General features: G+C 40.6%; 1 protein-coding gene across 2 annotated transcripts in view; it reads left to right on the forward strand.

The window, feature by feature from the left end:
• AK5 (adenylate kinase 5) overlaps positions 1-22,635 on the forward strand; it is a 292,705-nt gene that overhangs the window by 140,916 nt on the left and 129,154 nt on the right. For both annotated transcript variants that reach the window (XM_011953156.1, XM_011953157.1), the window contains exons 7-8: positions 7,197-7,287; positions 14,791-14,867. In XM_011953156.1, the coding sequence (XP_011808546.1) occupies positions 7,197-7,287; positions 14,791-14,867 (168 nt within the window). The remainder of the gene's footprint in view (positions 1-7,196; positions 7,288-14,790; positions 14,868-22,635) is intronic.

Raw genomic sequence — 22,635 nt, forward strand, 5'->3', positions numbered from 1 at the left:
CAGTGGCGCAATCTCTGCTCACTGCAAACTCCGCCTCCCAGGTTCACGCCATTCTCCTGCCTCAGCCTCCCAAGTAGCTGGGACTATAGGCGCCCTCCACCACGCCTGGCTAATTTTTTGTATTTTTGGTAGAGATGAGGTTTCACCATGTTAGCCAGGATGGTCTCCATCTCCTGACCTTGTGATCTGCCTGTCTCGGCCTCCCAAAGTGCTGGAATTACAGGCATGAGCCAGCGCGCCTGGCTGCCTCTTAGTAGATATTGCCCCAGACTGGTGATAACTAACAGATATCGGAAAAGACAAACAGCCAGCATATGTGGATGTGAAAAGCAGTGCATTGAGACGGCACTCACTGTACCTTTGTGGCCACCTTGTATCTTCCCTAACAGTCCCTGCTTTTCTCCCCCTTGCTTTTAGACAGGAGGGCAGTGTTAACACATACTGGAGCAGACTGGCTGTATTTGTCTGACTGTAATGATCATATGCCATGTGGTAGGAGAAAGGTGTCAGTCATCCCAAGTTCAAATCCTCGCTCTTCTGCTTATTAGCTGTATGACTTGACAAGGTCATAAAATCTCTGGGTAAATATTTCCTCACCTGTAAAGTAGAAATAAGGAGGGTCAGAGAGCGGTAGGGGAAAGAAGAGCAATAAAGAAAGCTTTGAAGGAGCAGCCATTGACTTAGAAGGAAATCCAGGAAAGGATTTCTGTCCAGAAGTGTGAGAAGAAAGTTTTTCAAGGCGGAGAGAGCGCCTGATATTTCAGAAGCGCCTGATAATTCAAGACTTTGCTGAGGTAAAACCATCTGGTGCTGATAATTTTTTTATTTCTAAAAGTCAAACAGGCCGGGCATGGTGGCTCACACCTGTAACCCCACACTTTGCGAGGCCAAGGCAGGTGGATCACTTAAGGCCGGAGTTCAAGACCAGCCTGACCAGCATGGTGAAACCCCATCTCTAGTAAAATTACAAAAATTAGCCAGGTATGGTGGCACGTGCCTGTAATCCCAGCCACTCGGGAGGCTGATGCAGGAGAATTGCTTGAACCTGGGAGGCAGAGGTTGCAGTCAGCTGAGATGGTACCACTGCACTCCAGCCTGGGCAGCAGAGTGAGTGAGACTCCATCTCAAAAAATAAATAAAGATAAAACAGAGCCTCTAAGAGAGAAGACCCAAAGCAAGACAATCACGGGCCTAAATCAGCAATGGCTGGAAGATGGTGATAACTTCACATAGTTAAAAAGCTGGGCTTGATTTTATTCCACAGACCTTGTTATATAGAAACAACCAGCTATGCCTTGGGATCAAAATCCAGAGCAATCAAATAGAAATTACAGTGAATATGAATGAAAGGGAAAGCAGAAATAGAGAGAAGGAGGAGGAGAAGCAGGTGAAAAGAGAGGAGAAAAAGGAGAGGACATGGAAAAGGAGCTGGAAGATGAACAGGAAAAAGAAAGGAAAAGGGAAAATGAGGATCAATAGCTCAAGAAAAGACTAGTCAGCAAATCCCTCGTGGACACTCTCCAGGCAAAGTTTAAATTAAACAAGTACCCCACAATACAGGAGAGCCTAGCTCTCATTTGAATTTGGCCTTACATATAAACAGGTAAGTCAAAGGTTTTGTAAAAAGAGGAAGAAATACAATAAAGAAATGTCCAAGGAAAAGCATAAGGAAAGACATAAGAGATGGGGTCTAGCTCTGTTGCCCAGACTGGTCTCGAACTCCTGCCCTCAAGCGATCTTTCCACCTTGGCCTCCCAGAGTGCTGGGATTGCGGGCGTGAGCCACTGTGCCTGGCTGAGATGTTTTATATAACACCATTCTCACTGATCATATGGAGTTCTGAAAGGATCAACAGGAAAATATTAACCACCGTTAATTCCGTGGAGTAGAATTAAATGAGGGAAGTGCAAAGAGTTCCCAAACATTCTATTTTTACCCTACTGTGGATTTAAAGCTTTTATAATGGACATTAATTGATTTTATTTAAGAAAAAAAATAAAGAAATTAGCAACCTCTGGGGAAAAAAAAATACAGTAGAAATAACACTGTCTGCCTCACCTTTCCCAGAGGTTGATGTGACATAGTGAAAGCACTTTGAAGCATTATACAGACGTGCTTTAACAGTACAAAGGGAGGTAGGGAAATAACTTTCTAACTTAGCTTTTCCCTCACTAGCTTTTCCCAAATAATGAAATAGTTCAGTAGGAAGATATAAAGGAATAAATTACTTAAATAATCTGAAATATCTTCAAAATAATAATAAATAAGAATAAAAGCTAAAGGGTTGAGGCTTCCACCTCTCACCAAGTTGGAATAGAAAAGACTAGATTTTTCTTTTCCACATGAAACAGTCAAAAAAATAAACAGAAGAAAACCTATTTAAGAAAACAGTTTTCAAGACACTGGACATCAAGCAATGAAGTGGTCCCTGGTAGAAGGCAAACAAATGCAGTGAGCCCTGTGATTGCTTCAGAGCCTGGAGATGTTTCCAGGCCACAGTGCAGGAAAAAGGAAACCCTTTGGAGGCTGGTGGACTCCAGGAGTTGAGGAGGTGGAGCTGAGAGTCCAAGAAATCGAGGTGGCTAGAGTTGCAGGAAAAAAGTATCAGAGATGAGAGAGATGCACAGATAACTCTGGAAATATGCAGAGGGCCCAATCAGTTATTCAGTGGCCACCTTGTGTCTGTCGTAATGATTGCCTGGTGTTCTCCCCTTGCTTTTAGACAGAAGGGCTGTGTTAACACTTACTGGAGTAGAACCGCTGCCTTTGTCTTACTATATTGATCATATGCCGCCTGGCAGAATAGAAAAGTGTCAGTCATCCCAAGTTCAAATCCTAGCTCTTCTGCATGCACATGAGGAAATTGCCTGATGCTGAGAAAAAAAAAAAACATCCAAAAGGATTAGAGGAAACAGTACCTGGTGCTCACACCAGGCTTGGAGTAGAGCCAGTGTCCTTCAGACAGACTGGAAAACTTTATAATTCACAAAACATTGGGGAGAGGCTTTGCTCAACAGTGGGGAATAATTAGCCCTAAACTAAACACTGCTCTGATCCAACCTAACAAATCCTAAAAGCAAGACCTGAAAGATGAAACTGTTTCCAAGTAACTAAACTACATTCCAGAACAAAGCTTAAGAATATTTATAGAAATACAAAAATATCCAGCATCCAACAAGGTCAAATTGTAAATGTCTGGCATCCCGAAAAAATTAGCAGGCATGCAAAGAAACAGGAAAATATACCCCATAATGAGGTAAAAAAAAATCAACCGAAACTGACTCAGAACTGACACAAATGTTAGAATTAACAGAGAAAGACATTAAAAGTAACTGTAAGTATATTTCAGATGTTCAAAAGCTTAAATGGAGACATGGAAAATTTTTTTAAAGGCTCAAATCAAATATTTAGAGTTGAAAACTACAAAGTCTGAGATGAAGGACATCCAGGTTGGGCTTAACAATATATCCACACAATGGAATACTAATGAATAATGAAAAGGAATTAACTAAGGATATAACAACATTGATGAATCTCAGAATAATAGTGCTGAGTGAAAGAACACAGACAAAAAATATTACATACTGTATTATTCATTTTATGTAAAATCTAGAAAATGCAAAATAATCTGTAGTTACAGAAAGCACATAAATGGTTACCTGGGGAGAAAAGAAGGAAAAGGGATTCCAAAGGGACAAGAGGAGTCTTTGGGGGGTGATGGTATGTTAACAATTTTTATTTTTATGATGGTTTCACGGGTGTATACACATGTCAAAACTTATAATCTGTCTTTTAAAATATAATTTCAACTTTTGATTTGGGGGTACCTGTGCAGATTCGTTACCTGGGTATGTTGCATGCTGCTGAGGTTTAGAGTATGATTGATGCCATCACCCAGGTAGTGAACACAGTACCCAATAGGTAGTTTTTCAAACCTTGTCCCCCTCCTTCCCTCTTCTCTCTAGCAGCCCCCAGTGTCTGTTGTTCTCGTCTTTATCTCCCTGTGTAAACAGTGTTTAGCTTCCACTTAAAAGTGAGAACGTGTGGTATTTGGTTTTCTGCTCCTGTGCTAATTCACTTAGCATAGTGGCTTCTAGATGTTTCCATGTTGCTGCAAAGGACATGATTTCATTCTTTTTATGGCTGCGTCTTATTCTATGATGTATATGTACCACATTTTCTTTATCCAGTACACCATTGCTGGGGACCCAGGCTGATTCCACGTCTTTGCTATTGTGAATAGTGCTGTAATGAACATATGAGTGCATTTGTCTTTTTAGTAGAATGATTTATTTTCTTTGGATATATACCCAGTAATGGAATTCCTGGGTCAAATGGTCAAAGAACCTGTTTTAAGTTCTTTGAGAAATCCCCAAACTGCATTCCACAGTGGCTGAACTAATTTGTATTCCCACCGATAGTAAAAACATTTCCTTTTCTCTGCAGCCTCTGCAGCATCTATCTTTTTTTGTCTCTTTTAATAATAGCCTTCTGACTGGTGTGAGATGGTTTCTCATTGTGGTTTTGATTTGCATTTATCTGATGATTAATGATGTGGAGCATTTTTTCAAGTCTTTTTTTGAGAAGTGTTTATGTCTTTTGCCCACTTTTTAATAGGGTTGTTTGTTTTTTGCTTGTTGAATTGTTTAAGTTTCTTATAAATTCTGGATATTAGACCTTTGGGCTGGGCGCAGTGGCTCACGCCTGTAATTCCAGCACTTTGGGAGGCCGAGGCGGGCTTTGTTGGATGTGTAGTTTGTGAATATTTTCTCTCATTCTGTAGGTTGTCTGTTTACTCTGTTGGTAGTTTCTTTTGCTCTGCGAAAGCTCTTTAGTTTAATTAGGTCCCACTTGTCAACTTTTAAAACTTATAATCTGCATACTTTAAATATATGCAGTTAACTGTATATCACTCAGAACTCAGTAAAGCTATTTCATTTTTGTTTGTCATGTTATTTATTTTTTTCTTTTTTCTTTTTATTTTTGGTTTGGGGGCACATGTAAAGGTTTGTTACATAGGTAAACAGATGTCAAGGAGGTTTGTTATACATATTATTTCATCACCCAGGTATTAAGCACAGTATCTAACAGTTATATTTTCTGTTTCTCTGCCTCCTCCCACTCTCCCTACTCAAGTAAACCCCAGTGTCTATTGATTCCTTCTTTGTGTTCATAAGTTCTTATCATTTAGCTCCCACTTACAAGTGAGGACATGTGGTATTTGGTTTTCTGTTCCTGCATTAGTTTTCTAAGGACAGTGACCTCCAGTTCCATCCGTGTTCCCATAAAAGACATGACTTCATTCTTTTTTATGGCTGCATAGTATTCCATGGTGTATATGTACCACATTTCCATTTTCCAGTCTGTCATTGACGGGCATTTAGGTTGATTCTATGTCTTTGCTATTGTGGATAGTGCTGCAATGAAGATTCACGTGCATGTGTCTTTATGGGAGAATGATTTATACTCCTCCAGGTATATACCGAGTGATGGGATTGCTGGGTCAAATAGTAGTTTTGCTTTTATTCTTCAAGGAATTGCTGTACTGCTTTCCACAATGGTTGAACTAATTTACACTCCCACCAACACAACCTCACTAACATCTGTTATTTTTTCACTTTTTAATAATAGTCATTCTGACTGGTATGAGATGGTATCTCATTGTGGCTTTGATTTGCATTTCTCTAATGATCAGTGATATTGAGCTTTTTTTTCATATGCTTGCTGGCTGCATGTATGTCTTCTTTTGAGATGTGTCTGTTCACGTCCTTTGCCCAGTTTTTAATAGGGGCATTTGTTTTACTCTTGTAAATTTGTTTAGGTTCTTTTTAAGATGCTGGATAGTAGACCTTTGTCAGATGCATAGTTTGCAAATATTTTCTCCCGTTCTGTAGGTTGTCTGTTTACTCTGTTGGTAGTTTCTCTAGCAGTGCAGAAGCTCTCAAGTTTAATTAGATCCCACTTGTCAATTTTTGCTGTTGTTGCTGTTGCTTTTTGTATCTTTGTCATGAAATCTTTGCCCATTACTATGTCCAGGATAGTATTGCCTAGGTTGTCTTCCAGGAGTTTTATAGTTTTGGGTTTTACATCTAAGTCTTTAATCTATCTCGAGTTCATTTTTGTATATGGTGTAAGGAAGGAGTTCAGCTTCAGTCTTCTGCATATGGCTAGCCAGTTATTCCAGCACTATTTACTGAATAGGGAGTCTTTTCTGCATTGCTTGTTTTTGTCATAGTAAAGCTATTTTTAAAAACTGAAGAGACAAAATGTGTTAACAAACCACTGAAAAACTCAGAAAATAGGGAATTCATAGATATAACTATGTCATTTTAAAATATTTAAAATTTTGTAAATTTTAGAGAATGGTAAAATAAATATTTAAATCTATAATTTTTGTTACATCTAAATCCGTAGAATCCGTAGACTACATCTATAATACTGTATCTAGTGTAGTATCTGAAATTTGGTTTGGAGGTTTCGTTGTTGTTGTTGTTGTTGTAGTTTTTGGAGACAGAGTCTCAGTCCATCCCCCAGGCTGGAGTATAGCAGCACCATCCTGGCTCACTACAACCTCTGCCTCCCGGGTTCAAGTGATTCTCGTGCCTCAGCCTCCCTAGTAGCTAGGACTACAGGCATGTGCTACCATTCCTGGCTAATTTTTTTGTATTTTTAGTAGAGATGGGGTTTTGCCATGTTGGCCAGGCTGGTCTCGAACTCCTGGCCTCAAGCAGTCTGCCCATCTCGGCCTCCCAAAGTGCTAGGATTACAGGGGTGAGCCACTGCGCCCAGCCTCTTTGTTTTTTTGTTTTGTTTTGTTTTTAAACAATAAGGTTAGAACATCTTTCCTCTTACTATTTAGAACTAAATATTTTCATGTTTTTCAAATTAGAAAAATGAAGTCAGAAAGCCACAAGGTAAATTTCAGTTATTTTTTCCAAATGTGCCCCATAAATTAAGAAAACATTACACATTTTTTAACCATAAGTGACTGTACAAACTCCCTAATACTCTTCTCTGTTCAATAGGAGGTCTGGGCTTAAAACCCTCTAAATATCTGATTAAAGACTCAAATGCTTTAATTCCTGTTGTTCTGCTTCATTAGAGATACAGTTGTATGATGAATGCTCATTATATTTTTGAATTAACTAATTTGTGCATTCTCACATTCCAAACTTGTCTGTCCTGATTTCCCCCAGTTTGATGCTGACCGTGATGAGGATGAGGTGTTCTATGACATCAGCATGGCAGTTGACAACAAGTTGTTTCCAAACAAAGAGGCTGCAGCAGGTAAGTCACTGTGTCCTTTAGACAACAGTATGCCGTGATCACCTGCCAAATGTCTGGGGCTTTGTATTAATGGATGAAGCTCAACAAACTGCTGCAAGGTTTGAAGGATGACAAAGTCTCATACTTTCTGGTGTAAAAATAAAAGTACAAAACAAAGTAGAGAGGAAGGGCTATAAATCTGTTCCTTATGGTTGCTGCTTTTCTTCCAGTCATTGCACATGTAAATTACCAGGTAGTCACAGTGTGACATAGGGCCTTTGTTACTATAATAGAAAAATATCTAACCTAACCCATACTTTGTACAACAATTAAAATTTACAATATCTCCAGGACCCCCTAACTCATACGATAGGTTTCTCCCTCGTTGCCTGAATAAAGCATCCCCTCCGATCTGGTAGCCACTCCCATTCCAACCCACAGCTCCCGTGTGACCCTACCTCTTCTCTTCCTAAGTGCTCTTGCCTGGAACTTTGACTTTGGACACTGATGTAGAGTAATCATACTTCCTAATGTAGGCAATACTCATGGTTCTGTCCTGACCCTCCTCTCATTCTTTCCGTACTCTGACCCTGAGTCAACTCATTGTCACATGTGGCTTCAACATCAATTCCATGTGGATGACTCTCCAGTCTTAGTCTCAGTCCTGACCTTCTTTCTTCTGAGTAATGACCTCAAAGGGTAAAGACCAAAAGTTTGGGGCCATAAAGAAAAAAGGCTAAACACTTAACATTTTAAATCACTATTTGAAGCCACCTAACGGTAGCTTCAAAGAGAGACAGAATTACAAGAGTAAGGTGGTGATCTTTCTGGGCAGACCCACAGAACACAGGTAACTGATGTAAACTCATCTGCCTAACTTTCTGATGAGGTTTATAAAAAGTTGACCTATTGCAGGAAAGATGAAATATTAAGAATCATGTAAGATTATGAAAACATGACTACTGCTGTTCTGAAAAATACTATGACTCCTGTGCTTTTCAAGTTAATATTTTATTTAGAAGATGCTTTAGAAACCTGTAATCCCAGCACTTTGGGAGGCTGAGGCAGGCGGATCATGAGGTCAGGAGATCGAGACCACGGTGAAATCCCATCTCTGTTAACAACACACACAAAAAAAAATTAGGCGGGCGCGGTGGCAGACGACTGTAGTCCCAGCTACTCGGGAGGCTGAGGCAGGAGAATGGCGTGAACCTGGGAGGCGGAGCTTGCAGTGAGCCTGGGTCGCGCCACTGCACTCCAGCCTGGGCAACAGAGCAAAAAGAAGAAAAAAAAAAGAAATGACTACCTCTAACGACAAATATCTAACTGCTAGATATCCTCAGCTTGCTAATACAGTGGGATGGAGTGGCTGATTTAAGCTGCCCCTTCTTTGGGAGACCCAACACTGTGTAGTGTTTCTCCACTAGAGAGCCTTGTGCCCTGCGGTGATGCAACTGTGCTGGTTTTTGTACCAATAGGAAACTGCCTGAGGACAGGTGCTGGGTCCATGTTCTCTTTAGGTCCCCTTGGTAAAGTGCATAGTGCCTGAGCCTTAGCGGCAGTTTCCAGGTGTCTACTTTCTCCTCTGTGTACCTCAGAGCTCATAAACAGAAGACTGTGCTTACAGCCTCAACTCCCGCTAACTCTTCCACTCCTGAGACCTCCTGAAAGCTGGTTTCTGCTTCAGCCTTAGAATAAAACTGTTTCCTCTAAAACAGCCCTTGGTGAATAAAGTGCAGTAAACTAGAAGTAAAGGGTGCCTCCCCTACAAAAGGCATTTACTGTGTAGCTCCAGGGTACTGTCGCTGTAGGTCTGGTCTGGTTTGATCCAGTCTAGACCAGACCGGACCAGACCAGATCAAACCAGACCAGACCAGATCAAACCAGATCAAACCAGACCAGACCGGATTAAACCAGACCAGACCGGATCAAACCAGATCACACAAGACCAGACCAGACCAGATCAAAAAAGACCTGACCGAATCAAACCAGATCAAACCAGACCAGACCGTATCAAACCAGCTCAGACTGGATCAAACCAGACCCGACCGGATCAAACCAGACCAGACCGGACCAGACTGGATCAAACTGCACCAGACCGGAGCAGACTGGATCAAACCAGACCCGACCGGATCAAACCAGACCAGACCAGAACAAACCACATCAAACCAGAAGAGACCGGACCAAACCAGACCAGACCGTATCGACCATATCAAACCAGATCAATCCAGACCAGACCATACCAAATTAGACCAGACCAGACCAGACCGGATCAAACCAGACCAGGCCGGACCAGACCGGATCAAACCAGAGCAGACTGGATCAAACCAGATCAAACCGGACCAGACCGGATCAAACCGGACCAGACCGGACCAGACCAGATCAAACCGGACCAAACCAGACCAGACCGGATGAAACCAGACCAGACCGGACCAGACCGGATGAGACCGGACCAGACCAGATCAAACCAGATCAAACCAGACCAGACCAGATCAAACCAGACCAGGAACAATGGTGAAATCTCCTGGCTTATATATGTTGATGACTCACTCAATAAATAAGTCATATCCATGGCCTCTGCTCTGTGAATTGTCAGCCTCCAGGTTTGGTCCCTCCACTGTTTTTTTCTCTCTCAAGTCTCTTTCTGCAGAATCTCAGCTGCTCCACAGCTCCCATATCACCTCCCATGAATGGCATCCAATTCTCTTTCTCTCACCTCGACCTTTCTCCAGGGAGCCAGGCAGAAGTGTTCTTGCCCTCACACTCCACACTGATCATCATTCCGCGGGGGCACCTTGGGAATCCAAACCTTTGTCTCTATTCCCACCACAGTCACCAAATGCTTTGTTATTCCTCATCCCTGGCCTCTCCTGTCTGTCATGAATCTCCTGCTGCCATGGGGATCTTCACAGAATGCAGCTCTAATCATTCTGCCTTTCTGAAAAACAAAACAAAACAAAACCTTCAATGACTCCTGCAGGCTGGTCACCAGTACCCTTAGCACAGAAGAAAGCCCCAAATCCTTTTCTTTCCTGCAGTGGTCCTGTTACTGCAACAACATCACCTCCCCCACGTCACTGGCACCAGCTTCCCCCAGTTCCCTGAATACCTCAAGTTCCTTCCTGCCTTAGGCAATTTCCACTTGCTCTTCTCTCTGCTTAGAAAACACCTCTCCTCGTTTGCATCCCTTCGCTCTCCCAACCCCATAGAGCCCCATCCTGCACCTGGCCAGATTCTATTTTGTGCCTCAGGGTAAATGTGGTGTTTTTCTCGAGGAGACTTCCTCAGACCCCACCCCAGACTAGATTAGGCCCTTGAATAGGACGCTGTGACCCACAGGTGTACCAGGACTTTTCTTAGAGACTACCATTGCTCTGATCGTCGGCTTCTTCAAGGCCTGTCTGCAGTGTCTCCCCCTCAATGGAGCCCTCCACTAACACTTACTAGCAAAGCCATCTGGCTGCGTCACTCAACTGCTCTGGGCCTCCATCTCCTTATCTATAAAGATGGAATAATAATAGCAGCTACCCCAGAGGATTGTTCTGAAGAATAAATGGTTTCTGTGTGCAAAGTATGTGGCTTTCACATTGAAAAGGCTGTTTATGAGTTCCTGTCTTTGCAGTGGATTTGAGGGCTCGTGGGAAGAAACCACATCTTACACAATACAACTTTTCCCCCTTTTCCTGGGTCTACCTCTGCGGTCTTCTCCCTCTCTGCCTTCCTCCCTGCCCCAACCCTATCCTGGAGTAACTGAAAAACTCCCCGCTTCCCCTTCTCACCCAGGACAGCCCACGAACACCCAGATCCCTCAAAGAGTTCTAGTCCCAAATACCATCAGGATATTTTTCCAAGTAAATACAGTGCTCTTCCTACACATTGTAATGAACCCTTTCCATGCCTGTGGAATTCGAGCTGGACTCTCAGTGCTTAATGCAGGTCAGGCACTTATAGGAGTCTTTTAATGTTTGTAGCATGGATCAGTGAGAGCAAGAACTGTAAAGGTAAAGTGATGTGTCCTTTCATTTTTACTCATTTGGTACATATGCACTGAACACATGTACCTTCTAAGTTTTGTTCTTAGGTTCAGAGATGAAACGCAACCCTTACAGTTTAATTTTCGTAAAATTAAACTGTAATGAAACTGTTAATGAAAATTAAACTGTAAGCTACCCTGTAAGAGACAGGACAAGGGAGAAACTGCTTTCCTCAGAGGGTGCAGTTTAAGAGTTGGAGGAGTTTTATTCACAGACACCCTTCACTGCTTAAGAAGCTCTGCAATTGTAAGAGTGTCTTTATGGGGTACTCAAAGTGGGAGGAGGATTTTCCTACAACTTGGAGTTAAAGATCCACTAGGAGGAAAAACATATGAAACGTTGTCCCAGAAAGTCATATGGTTAGCCTCTGATACCTCTAAAGCCAATTTGTGTCATCTTCCCACTGAAATTTAAGGAGCCAACTTGAAAATAGTATTTCCAAAGGCCATTCTAAAACTAGTAGCCCTGGGTGCTTCCTCTGGGGTTCTGTATTTCAGCCCATACCTTTCTCTGTCATCTATAGAAAGAATATTTTTAAATCTGAAAAGAAATTGAAAAATTCAAACTAGGGGGAAATGAAAGCTACATGATCACTTTTTCATAACATCCTAATTTTGCTGTCTTTTTTGAGTAACGAGATCATTGCAGTTGTTTTGTGTGTTAAATTATTCAACGAAAGAAGGCAGTAATGTGTACATTTGTCTGTATTTTCCCTCTATTTTGTGTGTCAAACCTTAGACTGTTACTAAAGATCCTATTTCCAGCAAACCCAGAAACCAAGGCTAAAAGAAAATGAAAGCCATTCAATCATTATCCAAGCTGATAATGATATCCTTTGTCTGTTGCCGCCTATGATATATTAATACTGTTGCCAGGAGTAACAATGTTTCAAGAAATTTCATCCCTAATGATACAATATAATTCCTGTTAAAAGCATTTTATTGCGACAGAGTGAGACTCAGTCGAAAAAAGAAAAAAAAATTTTGATTAGGAAATCCAATCTCTTCTTACTTATAAGCATGAAGCTTTCTTTTAAACTAAGGTCTTTTCATTCTACCATTGCTGAAGGTAGTTGTCTAATTATCTTGCTCTGTTTTCAAGTATTCACGTGTAATATCTGTTAACTGAGTTGTTTAAGGGCCCTTCACGTTGTCCTTTTTGAAAACAACGGAAAGAATGGTTTCTAATTAAATAAAATAAGTAGGATGCAGGTACTAAAATCAGCTCTGTGTTTAATAAGATTTCACGTTCAAATCACAGTACTCACTCCACATGAATCACTGTAAATACAGGTGAAGCGAAGGTATCATTTGAATCCAATAGCTATCACCACTTCCACTAGTCGGTGGCAGATAATAATCATAGTTTGGAAGTAATGAAAGCCAGCTAAAATTTGTGTTATCTTTAATGATGCTGTCAATAGCAGCCACCTAGAAGGCAGCATTGATTGCTACCAGTTTGAATGAGACTCCTTAATTCCACTTCTGATTCTTCCATTTCCACAGCCACCCTGTGACTTGCATCATCATCAACCATTCACTGTTCCTTATCTTCTCAGCACACAGACTTGACAGTATGCTCCTCCAGGTCATTTCCTGTAGAGCACTATAGCAAAAGGGGGATCTTTATAAACCCATAAACCCATTTTGATTGCCCCTGCTTAGAATTTGGAGTCAGCATGGTGTGTTAGAAAGAGAGTAGGAGCTACTGGCTCTGCCTTTGGTCTCAGGCACTTTCTACATGACGTAGGCCAAGTTTTGTAACTTCTCTACATCTCATTTTCCTCTTTTCTAAAATGAGAAGTGGGATTCTGTGAAATAGACGTTGAAAGTAATGGCCAAAACCACAATTTCTTTTGCACCGACCTGATAGTTCTAAAATGTCTGTTATCTTATGATGTAAAATATATATATATATTTTTTCTGATACTTACTGCCTCACAACGTAAGTGCAAACTGACCTTCAAACTGGGCTTTAAGACAGCCAAGTATTTTGGCCCCAAGATACATCTTGCAAAATTCTTTATTTGAAAAAAATGCCAAAAGTTCAAAGGTAGAAAAATTATATATAATCCCACTAATTTCAAAATATGTATGTAAATTAAAGCTTCCCACCTCTCCCTTCTGATCTCTGTTAACAGCATGGTGGATATTCTTGCCAACTCCATTCTAGCAACCACCTTATGAACAGTGGTCTGGCAAGGGCTATGCTGACAGTGTGACTAACATAACCCAGCGTTGTTCTGAACACACTTATGCAACTCTTAGTGGCAACTCTATGATTACTTTTCCAAAGTGGTTTGATGGTTTAATATGTCCATTTTGAAAAACTTCATCATCCTTTAAAAAAATGTAAAGACATAAACACAGTAAACACTGGCATTACTGCTTAGAATTTAATCAATTTGGTAATGGCTATTACTTTGTCAAGTTGGTAGACAGCAGGGAGAATGATGAGAGAAGAGAAGGGAGAAAAAAGAGAAGAGATGAGAAACGACTGTGTAAGGACATACCCCGACTTATTTTGAAAGAAAATATGAAAGCAACATCGGGCACAGGTCTATATCTGAGAAGTGTATGAGATGCTTAACATTTTTTAAAAATTTATATTCATTGTGCATTACTCATTGCATATTCTGACTAAGAATTATTTGCCAAGGCCAAGTTTACAGTAAAACAATGTTTTTTCACAGGATATATAATATTTTATGGGCAGCACTGAATTCAGTCTTTCTGGATAGTTAGATGATATATATTTCCCAGCAGGAAAGAGTTATTAAATGAGAATGATGAATCAGTTATGCTTCAGAAGTCCCACTGTAAAAATTACCAGTTTAAGTCTGAGCCTTGGGGATTAATGGGTAAGTGATTTAATGAAACCTGTAGTACCTAAGGGAAATAATCTCTCTAGTCATACATTAAGTTAACCTGATTCTTCTTACCTTCAGCAACTAAGATGACCTGAAGGCTTGAGGAAAAACTCAAGTTTTCATGGAGTAAGCAAACTTAGCCCTTCCTATTTCTGGAAGCCCCTTACTCTCCTCCCACTCTGTGCTTTGCTCATGGTGTTCCTTCTACTTCCATTGTTATTGCAAATCCTGAAACTGCTCCCCCTCCTGGACAACCTGCATTTACCGTCAAAATTCAAGATCATAGATTAGTACCTGATGAAGAATCTTAACTCCACCATCATCTCTACTACTAGTCAGAATTAGTAGCTCACTCTCTTGGGTTGCTGAACCTTTAGTAATAACCTCTTGTTGATAAATTATTCTTCCTCACAGTATTTTCTTCTTAAGGATGCAGACAGTTCCAGAGTCTCTGCATTTTCAATCTCCAGCAAAACATTGTACCTGGCAGATGAGAAGAGTCCAGAAATGTTTGTGAATTTAATGTAACGTAGGAAAATATGGAAACCTAGTGAGAGACGGTTTGCTTTAGAAACATACATGACAACCTCCATCCACTTATCTTTTCTTTCCTAATCTTAGGTTCAAGTGACCTTGATCCTTCAATGATATTGGACACAGGAGAGATCATTGATACAGGATCTGATTATGAAGATCAGGTAATTAAAATCTAAAAATAGTTCTTTATTTAAATGTTTTTAAGTTGAACCTTTGTAAATGTTTTATGACAATTTGAATTATAAAAACCCATTTTGTGAAATATATACAGATAACTGATAACATATTACATGATAAATTACAGTAGTCTACAGCTTTCATTCACTAAGTTTGGCTTTTTGACACTCCCTTATCCAAAGATCCAAAACATAGTGAATTAAAGAAAGGTTTATCATCGAAAGTTAACATGGGATAGAAATGAGGTTCTCTTGCCCAAGAATTTGCCTGTGTCTCTATCCCTTCCCACTAATAAACTAATAATATTTACTGAGCATCAGCTACAGGTTCAGGACTCTGCTATTTTATTGCTAACTGTATTAGTCCATTTTCAAGCTGCTGATAAAGACATACCAGAGACTGGGCAGTTTACAAAAGAAAGAGGTTTAATGGAGAACTCACAGTTCCACATGGCTGGGGAGACCTCACAATCATGGCAGAAGGCAAGGAGGAGCAAGTCACATCTTACATGGATGGCAGCAGGCAACGGGAGAACTTGTGCAGGGAAACTCCTGATTTTGAAACCATCGGATCTTGTGAGACCCATTCAGTATCAGAACAGCATGGAAAAGACCCACCCCCATGATTCAGTCATCTCCCACTGACTCCTTCCCACAACTTGTGGGAATTACGGGAGCTACAAGATGAGATTTGGATGGGGACACAGAGCCAAATTATGTCACTAACCTGTGGAAGGGAATGATGGCCAAGGAAAGCATAGCCAATAAGTTAAATACATTTTCTCTTTGAATAAAACTGAAGACATTTTTCTGGGTCATTTTCCTCTCAGCAGAAGAACTCTCTCTGCTGCTATATTTTAATGAACCAAAATAGTTGGCAAATGAGCCAACCCCCTAATTAGGTTTTATTTTTAAAAAAGAAAAATGTACAAAACTTTCTTCTGCCTCTCATCAGTGCTCCTCAGCAATGGCTAAAAGCCAAGTGAACATGTTCTTGGGAGAGGCTTTGTTCCCATCTTTAACTAATATTCATCACAAGTAAAGCAAACAGATCTGGCCAATGTCCCCATGTAATGGCTGGCTGTATATTTCATATACATATTCAGAAGCTATTTTCTTGAGTATAAAGTTCTTTCCTTATAACACAAAGCAAGGAGATGATGTTGGCAAGTGCTATAATAGCTACACATGTTTATAGTAATTTTTAACATCTATTAAGCACTTACTACATGCAAAATGTTTGTGCCGAGTTTCTTATATTAACTCGCCAATTCTTCACAACATCTCTAGAAAGTAGGAATTATTATCTCTATATCACAGATGAAAAAATAGGGACTAGAAGAGTAATTTACCCAAGGTTATATAAATAGTTTCACAGTAGGGATGTGAATTTAGGGCACATTCTCTAGCATACCCAAGACTGGGCAATTTACAAAAGAAAGAGTTTGTACTGCCTCTGCCACAATGTACTGCCTTGCATCCTAGCCTCCAAAGACAGGCCATTCAATGATATGTATTGGGAGCCTTTTCAGTTGCGGACCCATAAGACCCCAGCAGAGGCTAATGCAAAACAACCACTTACAATCTAAAATTACAGACTGCACAAAGAAATGATCCACAACAAGGAAGTCAGCTAGTTAAAGAAATGGAAGACTCCACACCCCCAAGAACTAGAAAGAACAGAAAAATCTAAAAGAAATCATAGTATAAGGATATCCAAAATATTGAAAGGGAAGATTAGAAGCCATGAAACAAATACATGAACAAATGGAAAAGAAGAAAGAAAAAGGGAAGAAACAGGCATTATAGACACATACAAAAATATTGTCATTGAAATAGAAATTCAATTAACAGTTGAGTAGTAGACTAGATGCCGCTAAAAAGGGACTTAATGATAGAGTAGAGGAAATTGCCATAGAATAAAACACAGAGCTAAATAGTTGTGAAATATGAGAAAGAACTTAGGAGACATTGAGGATCAAATGATTGGTTCAACATATTCTAATTCCAGAATTCCAGGAATTCCAGAACGAGAGAATGGAGGGGATGGAGCCAAGGTTATATTTTAACAGATAATAGTTGAGAATTTTACAGAGATGAATAAGACGAGTCCCAGTCCCAAGGTGGAAGGAACATATCCAGTCCTGAGCTGGATTTTTTTTAAAATCCTCATCTATTCTTTTTTCATTTAGTCATTCAACAAGTATTAATTGGACACCGACTGTGTAACAGTTTCTGTTTAGGCACTTAGAATATAATTATGTAAAACAAGCAAGGGCTCTTGTGGCAAGGAGTTAACATCAGAGTGGGGAAGACAGAGAGTAAACAATAAACATAGTAAATTAGTCAGTTTTCTAGAATGTCAGAGGTGATAAACTCTATGAGAAAAGAAAGTAGAACAGGGTAAGGGGGTTAGGAATGCTGGGGGAGGAACAGATTACCACATTAATCAGGATGGTCTGTATTAAATGGTATGCCCTCATTAAAGAGGTGAGATTTGAGCAGTGACTTAAAATATAACATAAACCAGCAGAAGATGGAAGAGAAAACTAAAATATTAAAAGTGAAAACATAGTGTTACAGCGCTTTTAGAATTTGTCTAGCAGGCTTTCTAGTTTTTGCTGGAAAGCTCAGAAAAAAAAATTCTTTTAAAAAATTAAAAAGTGAAAATGCAATTCCTATAAAGGAATGACAATTTTGTTTGCAACAGATTAAATGAAACAAAAGCTTGCTTTTATTTAGCACCTACCCTAAACTGGGAATGTGTTTTATGGTTTACATGCATTATTGCTGATCCTTACAATAACTCAGGAAGTAAACTCTGTTAATCCCTAATTTACTGCCAAGGAAATTGAAGCTCACAAAAGTTAGCTGACTTCCCAGGACCATAGAGCTAGCAAGTTGTAGAGTCAGGAATCAAACATTGATTTGCCTGGCACCAGAATCTATTCTCCACTTTCCCCACTCCAATAAAGCCGTTAACAAGCTCACTAGTAATCTTTTGCCAATTCCAGTTAACCCTTTTTAGTTATCTTTCTTGACCTTTGCTGCATTTGACACTGTATACTAGGGATCACCACACTTCTTCTGTAAAGGACCAGATAACGTAAATATTTTAGGCTTTGTGGGCCCATAAGGTATCTGTTGCATCTACTCAAACTCTGCCATCGTTGAGCAAAAGCAGCCATAACAATATGTAAATGAAAGTGGCTTGGTTGCAGTAAAACTTTATTTGTGGATACTGAAATTCAAATTCCATATAATTTTCATGTCATTTATTTTGACCATTTAAAAATGTAAAATTCATTCTTGCTGAAAGGCCATATAAAAATAGGCAGCAGGGTGCATTTGACTCCTGTCGTGAACCATTCCCCCATTTCTGACATTCTTTCCGTTAACTTTCAACATTTCTGGAGCTTTCAATATTGGTCTGTGTGCTTCATATTTATTACCTCATTTTATCCTCAGACAACTATATTATTATTATCCCAATTTTACTGATGAGGAATCTGAGGCACAGAGAAATTAAGAAGTTTACCCAAGGTCACACGGTTGACAAGAGGTAAAGCCAGGATTCAAAAGGTAGAGCTAGGATTCAAATCCAGCTGTGTGACTCCAGAGCCAAGAGCAGGAAAGATAGGCTAGTTTGTGCTGGTGTAATTAATAAAACTCAAAATCTGAGAACTTTCCTTCCAGAGTTCCTTTTACATGTGACCTCCAAAGGGATAATGGATGGGAAGGAGAAGAACTTGAGGAAGATGCACCTGCATTTAATTGCACATTACCTCATCTCACATTCAGTAGCATTCAGTAGACCCTAGTCACTGGCTCTACCTAGATGCAAAGAGGCTGAGAAATGGAGCTTATTTATGTGCCCAGGAAGGGAGAGATGGGCTTGGTGAGCACCAAGCCAGTCTCAGCCACAAAGCTTCTGCTCCTAACCACAGGCTGCAGCACCTGCCTCCATGTGATCCCTCCCTCTTAGTTCTCGCTTCATTCATTCTTGGTTTCCTTGCTGAACTCCTCTCCATCAGTCCATTATTTAACTGTGGACACTCGCCAGCATACTGACCATGGCCTCTTCTCTCCTAACTGCACATGTTCTCCTATGAGAGGCTCAGTCACAGACATGGTTTTGACTTCACTTAGAGCTTCCTGGTGAGCTCCTGTTGCATATGTCTGACTACTAAGTAACACCGGTTGGATTTCCCATGTGCGTCTTGAACTCAACATGTCCAAAACCATGCTCACTATCTTCCCCCACAAAATCTGTTCTCCCTTCTGTTCTTCCTATTTCTGTGAATGATACCACCATTCTCCAGCTGCCCAAGCCAGACACAAGGGCATCTTCCTAGCCTCCTTCCTTTCTCTCTCTTCCTACATCAGTTTGATCAGAAGCTACTCAGTTCTCCTCTGCAGGAGTTGCTGCTCCCACTCCACTGCCTGTGCTTTGGTTCACACCCTCAGCCTTCCTCCCTGGGACCATAGGGCCAGCCTCCTAACTAGTCTCCTTCCCTCAGTCTGCTCACCCACCAAATTATCTTCCTGAAAGCACACACAATCATGGCATTCCATGGCTTAAAACTTTCCTTGGCTCTTCATCGATTTCAGAATTAAACTGGAATCTCTTAGAAGATTCACAGAAACTTTCAAATCTGAATATGACCCCTACATTTTTCTCCAAATTCATCCATTGCCAGTTATCAAAACACACTGACTGCTCCAGCCACACAAAGCCATTCTCAGTTCCCTCGAATGGATCATGTTTGCACAGTCCCTTTTCTCTACATGGAAGCTTCCCCAACCCTATTGCTTCTGTCCCATGTGACCTCTACTCATGCAACATCAGGACCAAGCTTCCCCTCTGGGAAACACTTCTCTTGTCACAGGATTGGTTCACCTTCTCGGGAGCCCGTGATACTCTGTGTTGTAATGTTACCTTGCATTTCAGGTACTCTGTTCTGCTCTCTGTATCCTCAGTGCGTGCCATGGAGCCTGGCATATGGCATATGCTTAATAAATGCCCATTTGTTTAAAGCCAAGAACATGAATTCCAGTTCTTCTACTTAATGTGTGATGTTTTTATCTTACTGAGCCCCTTTTGAGCCTCAATTTTTTCTTCGAGAAAATGGTGGTGACAATCCCACTTAGAAGTACTGTTGACTGGGAGCAGTGGCTCACGCCTGTAATCCCAGCACTTTGGGAGGCCAAGGCAGGTGGATCATGAGGCCAGGAGATCGAGACCATCCTGACTAACATGGTGAAACCCTGTCTCCACTAAAAATACAAAACAGAAACAAAGAATTAGCTGGGTGTGGTGGAGGGCGTCTGTAGTCCCAGCTACTCAGGAGGCTAAGGCAGGAGAATGACGTGAACCCGGGAGGCGGAGCTTGCAGTGAGCCGAGATCACGCCACTGCACTCCAGCCTGGGAGACAGTGAGACTCCATCTCAAAAAAAAAAAAAAGAAGTACTGTTGTCAGAGGTAGGGAGTGCAGGGTACCTTGCACAGAACAAATGCTGCATAAATGTGAGTTCCCTACCCTCCCTCCTTCAAATATGACTGAACTTTTCAAGATAGCCTTCTACAGCTGACAGAGGCCACCACTTCTTCAACTAAGTGAATGCCAGTTGTCTGAGCACTTCTGATTTCTGGACCGGCATGTGAGGCACTTAGAAGTTGCTGCTCTATCCTAACAACCAGTAAAAAGCTGAACAACTGAAAAATAAACAATCACTCTTAGATCTGTCAGAGAAGTGAGGTTACAGGACAAACCATTGCACCAAAGATTGGAGAGACAATCAGAGAATCACAACTTACCCAAACAGAAACCCACAAGCAAAAACGTCTGTGGAAGCCTGTACCAGGGCTAGAAACACTGAACAGTGACAACAGCTGGAGATTCAGTGTGGACAATATGAGAGTTAAAAATCCGAGAGAGATCCAGTCATGGGACCCCATACTTCTGTAAGTTTTACCTCCAGGAGCTTTGCCAGGTCCTTACAGTGAATATCTGAAAAAATTCCCCTCAGTCTTCTGGCAGTGGGAGGAGAAAAAAAAAAAAACATTTTGAAATATGCTAAAGCATTCTGTTCTTCTTAACAGGGCCTACCCTCAGAGGAAACTATTTTACCAGGGCCTAACATTCCTAGAGCAAGGGAAAATCCAACTCTAGCCCTCTCTAGCCATCCTGTCCCACCCAAAGGGAGAAGAAGTATCGAGAAGCACTGGCTAAGTTCACAGTCCAGGGCTACAGACTCACCAAAAAACTGAGACCTAATTATAGGACTGTAGAACAAGTCCCCAGCCCCATACTTTAATCACAGCATTACTAAAGGTTATTTACTGTAGTTCCTTTTATTCAGTATATCATGTCCATCTGTCAAGGAAAAATTACAAGGTATGTCAAAAGGAAAAAACAGTATTTAAATAGACTGATTAAGCATCAGAACCAGTCATATATGGCAGGAATGTGGGATTATCAGACCAGGAATATTTTATTTTATTTTTTAGAGACAGAATTTTGCTCTGTTGCCCAGGTTGAAGTGCAGTGGCATGATTATAGCTCACTGCAGCCTTGAGCTCCTCAGCTCAAGCAATCCTCTTGTCTCAGCCTCTTGAGTAGCTAGGACTACAGATGTACACCACTATGCCTGGCTAATTTTATTTTTTGTGTAGATGAGTCTTGCTGTGTTGCCCAGGATGGGAATTTTTTTAAACTATGATTAATATGCCAAAGACTTTAATGATAAAAAGTAGACAACATGCAAGAACAAATGGATAATGTAAGCAGAGAAGGAAATTCTAACACAGAAGCAAAAAGAAACTCTACAGATCAAAAACACTGTAATAGAGATGAAGAATGCCTTTGATGGATACATTTAATAGACTGCACATGGCTGGGGAGAGAATCTCTGAGCTTCAGGATATGACAATAGAAACTTTCAAGACTGAAAAACAAAGGGAAAGACTGAAAAAACAGAACTGAATATCTGAGAAACGTAGGACAGCTACAAAAGATGTGACATATGCATAATGGGAATACCAGAAGGAAAAGAAAGAGAGTAATGAACAGAAGCAATATTTGAAGCAACATTAACTGAAAATTTTTCCTAGATTAATGAACAACACCAAACCACAGATCCAGGAATCTAAGAAAATACCAAGCAGGATAAATGCCCCCAAACAAAAGGCTTTTATATTCAAACTTCAGAAAATCAAAAATAGAGAAACAAATCTTGAAAGAAGCCAGATTTTAAAAATGCCTTACCTGTAGTAGAGTGAAGATCAAAATCATTTTTACTTTCTTTTCAGAAACTTTGCATGCAAGAAGAAAATGGAATAAAATATTTAAAGTGTTGAAAGAGGGGAATAAAGCACCAACCTAGAGTTCTGTACTTGACAAAGTTATCCTTCAGAAGTAAAGGAGAAATAGAGACTTTCTGAGATCAACAAAAATCAGGGGAAATTGTTGCCAGCAGACCTGCCTGGCAAGAAATGTTAAAAGAACTTCTTTAAAGAAAAGAAAAATGGCCGGGCGCGGTGGCTCAAGCCTGTAATCCCAGCACTTTGGGAGGCCGAGACGGGCAGCTCACGAGGTCAGGAGATCAAGACCATCCTGGCTAACCCGGTGAAACCCCATCTCTACTAAAAAATACAAAAAAACTAGCCAGGCGAGGTGGCGGGCACCTGTAGTCCCAGCTACTCGGGAGGCTGAGGCAGGAGAATGGCGTGAACCCGAAAGGCGGAGCTTG

The sequence above is a fragment of the Colobus angolensis genome, unplaced genomic scaffold (assembly GCF_000951035.1).
Source record: "Colobus angolensis palliatus isolate OR3802 unplaced genomic scaffold, Cang.pa_1.0 Scaffold359, whole genome shotgun sequence".
Taxonomy (NCBI): Eukaryota; Metazoa; Chordata; class Mammalia; order Primates; family Cercopithecidae; genus Colobus; species Colobus angolensis.